Genomic DNA, 6579 nt, shown 5'->3' on the forward strand with positions numbered 1-6579 from the left:
CCCATCCTCTTACCGATTTAAAAGAGAAATTGGGCTGATCTTGCAGAGGGGCATTGGGGGAAGAAAGATTCAGACACTTGCAGCCTACGGGAGTGCCTATCATTTTTTTTCTAAATAAAGAAGTGAGGGACCTCGCATGTTTTGGCAGCGATTCAGCAGGTTTTATGAATTCCCTTGTATTGTTGGTTTCTGGAGAGGATGTTTTGGACGTGCTGGTTGATGCTGTAAGTGCTGCATGCTTAAAATGACAACAGGAAATAATAAGGCAAGAAATGAATGTCTGTCTTTCTCCACTAGTGTGGAATGTGCCTAGGTGACTCATAGAGAAGGCACATGCTTCTCGGTTAGCTCCAATTAGCTGAGATGAAAGCCATCTACTCATCTTCCTTCCACAAGGTAGCAGAACTAAATTTGGAAATGCTGCTGACAGCTGAAAGACTGACTGAGGTCTCTCAGAACAAATCTGCGTTACAGCCACAAGGATGTAGAGTCCAGAAGCAGTCGAATGATCCTCCGCATCTATCCAAACCATGGTAATAAGATTCTCAGATATGCATGTTTTTCCTTTGATTGAATCCTCATTGAAATCAAAGAAGTGTCTTATGTTTTCAGAAGCCATCAGTGTCTTCAGAGAGACACAGATAATTGTAGAGTAGCACTGAAAATTTTTCAGAAATAGTATCTTAAATTTCACAAAGCATTTTCCAGGCTGCTTTTGATCTTGACGGCAAAAATGTTCTTTAAGATTTCTTTAATGAACTGTATCATTTCTCAGTGACAGGTACTTCCTTGCATGCTTTTAACTCACCATATCAATAACTACTGTGATTCACAGCTTTTTTTGTCCTCTCTGCTAGTTTTTTAGACTGCTTGCAGGTGACCGGCCAAAAACCCCTCCTTTTGGGCAGACAGGAAGCGGACTCTTCTGGCCTGTGTCAGAGTAACCTGAGCACTTCAAACAAACAGGTGAATGGATTTGGGTGGGTTGGTCTAAGCAAGCTTCAAAGTAGTTTGAAGTTCTTGTTCTGGGGGTGGGTTGATGAGTCCTATTTTAAAAAGCTGGCTGACAGTAGCGTTAGCAATAGTGTTAATACCAGGTTAGCTAAATCCATTTTCTTATTTCAGAAATAAGCTTTGATCCACTATCACCCTCTCATGACTCACTAAAGAAGAATTTCTGCCTGAGGGCTTCCTTGGACAATAATGACAATTAAAGTAGAGAACTAAATTCAAGAGCTTTGTTTCTGGTCTTTTGCAGTAGAATTATCTTGCACCTCTTTGAGCCATGTGTACTCTTTTCCTTCCAGATTCTTCAGAGAGCCTTAGAAGATGTTCCCCTCTCCACATTCAGTATCATTCAGTTCAGTTTGGGTCCAGAGTACATTGCATCTCATCTTCTTGCTGGATTTTGTGAAAAGGTACCTTTTTTTTTTTTTTCCTGAGCAAGACTAGTCTTCATTGCTCAACTTGGAAAGAGACATGTATCTGGAGGCATCTAGTAGTTCCTTTGCTTTGTGAAGTTCCTTCTCTAATCTGTGTTCCCACAGGTGAGAAGCAAGCTGACTGACATGCTGACAATCTATGCAGGTCCTTTTGAAGAAAGTTTTTGCCTGAAGGCTGTGAAAAAAGAATTTGGGAGGTGTGGGCCAATCCAGTCTCTGATAGTGGTAACGGAAACATACCAGGTGAGGGGCACTCAAAACATTCAGCTTGTTGACAGGCAGTGAAGTCCTGAGTAATCTCTAGGATAGATGTGGATGAGAACCACTTAAATACCTTTTTTTGTCTTTGTTTTTTTTCTCTGGCTGTTTGGTCATGAGCTACAACAATTCAGCATGTACAAAAGCTGCTGCACACAGCAACAAGAATAAGCACAGCTGATGTGGCATAACAGTGCTGCTCAAGCTAGAGAGCTTTAACTGAGTACTGGTGAAACCGAGATGATTTTTGTTCCTCTCAGGAGAAGTGATATGCTAAGGCCTTTAGTGGCAAAACAAGCTTGCTAATAATTACCAAGTTAATTGAAGCTACAGTATATGGAGTGTTACCTGTATTACCGACCCACACCTTTCTAAGGGGGAGGTCGAAGGAGGGCTAATGTGTTTCATTCATAAACCTGAAGTGTATTATCTTGTTTCAAGCCCTACGTCTGTATCCAATACGAAGTGCTGGAAGCTGCTCAGCTTGCCGTGGAAAGCCTAGATGGAGCTGAGGTAGCAGGATCCTGCATTAAGGTAAACAAAGTAAATAGCAAAAGCCTAAGTTACATGTAGCACACGAATACTGGCTAATATGTCACTTCTTAATGCCTACTTAGAGTCTGGGCAAACCCTGGCTGGCTGTGCTGTTGCCATCTCCCTGTCCCTAGACAATTTAGGGCCGCTGGCAGAAAGGAGATGGCTGTTGCCCTCTTTCTTTCCCATCCCCCAGCAGAAGGGGGTTAGAAAGCACTCTGACCTGGCAACTGCCTCTTAAAAATAAGGAGCCAAGTAAAAATGGGGTGTTAAATGCCACATACGTAGTATTCTTAATTGTCCTGCATTACAGACATATCTTTCATGACTAAGTAATCTAGCCTTCCTTAATTACCTTCTTCACGGAAGGGAAAATAGCTAACCGAGTTTTGGTAATTGGACAGAATCATTTAAAACAGAAGCTCAGAACACAGAGCCGCTTTGGCTGATGTGCTGTGTTTGTTCCTGTTGGACCCACCCCAGGTTCAGAGACCCATCTCTGCTGCAACGCTGGACTGTGATGTTCTGATACAGGAACTAGAACTGGATATAGAAAATCAAGGTGTGATTTATGTGGCGGGTCTAAAGAAGTCATTAACAGAGACAGACTTACAAGAAGAATTCAGCCAGTTGGAAGCCCTGGAAACTCTGTTCCTGCCAAAGGATCTCCAGAGTGGAAGGCACAGGAACTGCTGTTTCCTCAGTAAGTAGCTTTGCAATGCAGCCTGGTTATTTCCTTCAAATAAGCTTGTTCAGCAGTGCTGGGAAATTCACAGTGACATAGCAAGAGCAACTGAAACTCATGTCTGCTCCAAGTGACAGTATTTAAAATACTCAGGTGAAAGCACAGCTGGCTAGTGTGCAGCTTTGCACTGACATGTAATCTCCTCTAAAAAATGAGGAGAACAGCCAGATGAGTGGTCTTGCATTTAACTGGCAGTTCTTTAGTCTGACACTTACCTGTTTGCAGGATGAGCATCTGCTTACTGCAGTGATCTCAGTTTCTCATTTCCCTTTAGCCCTCCACCTTTTTAGCACTGCCCTGCAGGTGCCAAAGAACAGGGCAACATAACTGGCAAAGGGTGATCCCTTTCTCATTGTTTTTCAGAATTCCAGACATCACAAAGTGCTGTGGATGCCCTTGAAGTTATAAACAGCTGGGCTGTGAAGGGCAGCAAGTTAAGAAGTAGGAAGGCGCTTGCTTCAGGTCACCTCTGGAGATGGATTTGGCAAATGAATCACAGCAGGGAGAAGCAAGTAGGAAACAGCTTATGTGAGAAGACGGCACCTCTACCTGACTCTGTGAGTTTAAGGCTAGGCTGGTGTTTGTTGCAGTTTGTTAGCGAGGTTAATGGCATTGAACTGCGTGCTGCACTGGGAACCAGAGCTGGTCACTGGGAGGAGGCTTAGGTACAGAGTTGTATGTAGCAGTAGGATTTTCTGCTGGTGCAGAGGCTGCCATGGCTCAATTTTCATAAGACAGCTTGGAGACATAAGATCCCAGGAGATAATGTGGCATTAGTGGGGTACAGTATAACTAAAAACAGCCCAGGCATATGGAACAATGAGTTCCCTAGAGAGGAACTGCAGCCTCCCACCTGACAGCAATGCACAGGTAGAGGAAGGGGTATGGAAGTTGGAGAGAAGCAACAAGTTGTGTAGCCTACAGGAAAGAACAGATCTAGGTGCAGCTCCCATTTTTACTGGAGGAAGTTGCAGTGCCATGTGAGTAGGGTGTGTGGCTCTCCCTGCAGCTGGGCTGTTGCACTTCCAAATGCTAGCCAGAAACAGAATTGCCCCTTTCATCCCTGACACGGCTCCAGGGTGAGTTGCCGCATAAACACTTTTAGATGTGATTGTTACATATCTGCAGAAGAATGGGGGATTTCAAGGCTTGTATTCTGTTACACAGGAGCAGAATCTAAGGAAAAAGGTGAAGAAGTTGGACCAGATTATAAAAAAGCTTTATAGAAGTCTGCAGAAGAATACCTTGTGCGTTGTTCTCTTTCCTGGAACAAACAGGTAACTTGCCCCCTGTTTTGCTAGGCATCCTCTCCTCTCCCTCACTACAGCATCCTTGCAGGAAAGACATTTAAGGAGGGAGAGAAACACACTTCAGAAGTTCTACTATTTGTTGGTAGTGTTTTATATATGGTGAAGTTATTTTGTTAACCAAAGAAAATCATACCCCTCCCTCTTCCTTCCCCCGCACCATCTACCAGTTGTCCTGTGGTACCCTGCCTTACATGCTTCATCCTTAGTATGGATCAGGGATCCAGGTTCACTCTATGATACTGTCAGGGACATGAAAGCATGATTTGGAAAAAATAAAAACAACAAAAAACCTGCCATGCTTTCATAAGAAAGAGCAAGTTGTTGTGTTGGGCCTCAGGGGTAATAGCAAGGATGCTTCCACATGGGGTAGGCTCCCTTTATTTCCCAAGGACCTGAAGTGCCATGGATAGCCATTCCTTGTTTAATTACTAACAAGAAAATTGAATCTTTCCCAGGCAAGGCCTTAGTTACTGAATACATTCTTATTTCAGCAGTCTTCTCTCAGTTTGCTCAGCGTTGCTCTTTAGCCAGCCAGACAAGGGTCATGTCTAACCCTGCCTTTCTGAAGTTCATCTTCAACACAAGGGGCACCAGGCCTTTGGGGAGACATGAGCCAGGCCCTGCTACAGAAGCAGGAAGCCAGAGCAGCAGCTCTTTTGTCAGGCTACGCAGCCAGGCCCAGCTCCCCGCTCTTACCTGCAAAGCTTCCCGAGGGCTTCCTGAGGAGAGGACGCCTGATACTGTATTATCTTCGTGACCACTGTCCCTGCAGGGGAGAGGCATCCCAAGCCCAGAGGCTGTTTAGGCTCAGTGCCTGTGACAAACCCTTTCAGCAAGGGTACATGCCAAAGGCTGCTCTTGGCATGGCCTGCTCTAACTGGGCACTTGTTGGTAACTTTATTTTTTTTCCTTAAGATCATTTAGGTCGTTTCCCATCACACCAAAGAATAATAGCATGCAAAATGAAACAGCACCAATTCTTCCCTCATTAGACAAATGCTGATTGCATGTAGCCCTCTATAACTGCTTTTTTGCATAAGGGTGGTATCAACTACTGCTTTAGCATAACTCAGCCATGTCTGGGACAGTTTGGAAAAAAGGGTTGCACCTTCCCAGGCCTGGAAGAGGTTTCTTGCCAAGTGAGGTTCCCAAATTACTGTTTCCCAGAGGACTGATAGTTCAGAGCAGGCTTCTTGTTTAAAAAGAATGATGACTCATGGTTGGCTGGGGGAAAAAAAAAAAAACAAAGAACAACCCAACCTTGCAGTTTTTCAGTGTGCTGACACATGGGCTTCCTGGCTCCTTACTGCTAGGCCAACTAACTTCTGGGCATCAACGCTACCCTGAACAGAAATAACATCTCTTGTTTATGTTGCAGCATACATGGATTGCAGTCTGGCCTTGGTCTGATGGGGATAAAAGACCACGGAGGGGGCAGTGCTTGTTAAGCTGCCAATTTTTAAAGCAATCTTTTGTTAAAATATTCGTAATTACTTTAAATATTAATGTCTCTGTAAAGACCCCTTATCATAAGAACAATAGGCTTTCACTATATCTTTTATAAAGTCTAAAAATAAAAGGTATTCAAAACATCTTAAAAGCATACTACCTTTTCTGTTAACCCTTCTTGGTATAACATTTTCCCTGGCAGTGACCTAGGCAATTGCTCACGAAAGAGCTGGGGGCAAAGCAGTGGCAGTATTTTTGCAAAAACCCCAATCACTGCGCTAATTCAGCAAGTTGTTTCCTTGCAGGAGCCTGATATACCAGCTGGATTGTGTTCAGTAAAATGTTGGAGGCCACAAACCAGTAAGCCAAGCTAATGTAGTACCTGCAGCAGCTGCTCAGCAGTTAAAAGCTCTTCTTGGGAATTGTGTGTATCTCTAGAAATGTGCTGTGCCAGCTCCTCAAGCAGTCGCCGCCCCCTTTCTGGGAAAGCACTGTACTTAGTCCATGGAAAGGAGGAACGGGTGATTCAGCCTTCTTGGACAAGCTCCACTTTCTCCTCCTTCCTTGACCACCTCCCAGCACCCTTAAAAAAAAAGAGACTACAGTGGCTGCAGGGGGAGGGACAAGGGCACTCTTAAGGGATACACATACCTGTGTGAACTTCACACATCATGGTTTCAGGGGCAGCTGGGTGCAGGCTGGGTGCAGAGCTGCTGTAACAGTCAGTACATGATCTGCAGTAGGATGAGATGGTTTACAGCCTGAACAGTTTCAGACCTGTGCTTTGCAGCCACTGCCACCTAGAAATAAAGGCTGCTTGACCATCTCTTGGTCATAAATT

The 6579-nt window shown here is 44.3% G+C and overlaps 1 protein-coding gene across 4 annotated transcripts in view; it reads left to right on the forward strand.

The window, feature by feature from the left end:
* The window catches only part of REXO5 (RNA exonuclease 5), a 14262-nt gene extending 8379 nt beyond the window's left edge, over positions 1-5883 (forward strand). For 2 of the 4 annotated variants that reach the window (XM_040575132.1, XM_040575134.1), the window contains 9 exons: positions 397-533; positions 858-966; positions 1308-1418; positions 1548-1685; positions 2142-2234; positions 2718-2937; positions 3343-3536; positions 4147-4256; positions 5668-5883. In XM_040575132.1, the coding sequence (XP_040431066.1) occupies positions 397-533; positions 858-966; positions 1308-1418; positions 1548-1685; positions 2142-2234; positions 2718-2937; positions 3343-3536; positions 4147-4256; positions 5668-5737 (1182 nt within the window). In that variant the 3' untranslated portion in view covers positions 5738-5883. Of the gene's footprint in view, positions 1-396; positions 534-857; positions 967-1307; positions 1419-1547; positions 1686-2141; positions 2235-2717; positions 2938-3342; positions 3537-4146 lie in introns of all 4 variants that reach the window. The other 2 variants (XR_005824694.1, XM_040575133.1) reach the window with 2 other exon arrangements.
* Positions 5884-6579: the final 696 nt, after the last annotated feature.

Source organism: Cygnus olor, chromosome 15 (assembly GCF_009769625.2).
Source record: "Cygnus olor isolate bCygOlo1 chromosome 15, bCygOlo1.pri.v2, whole genome shotgun sequence".
In the NCBI taxonomy this organism is placed as follows: Eukaryota; Metazoa; Chordata; class Aves; order Anseriformes; family Anatidae; genus Cygnus; species Cygnus olor.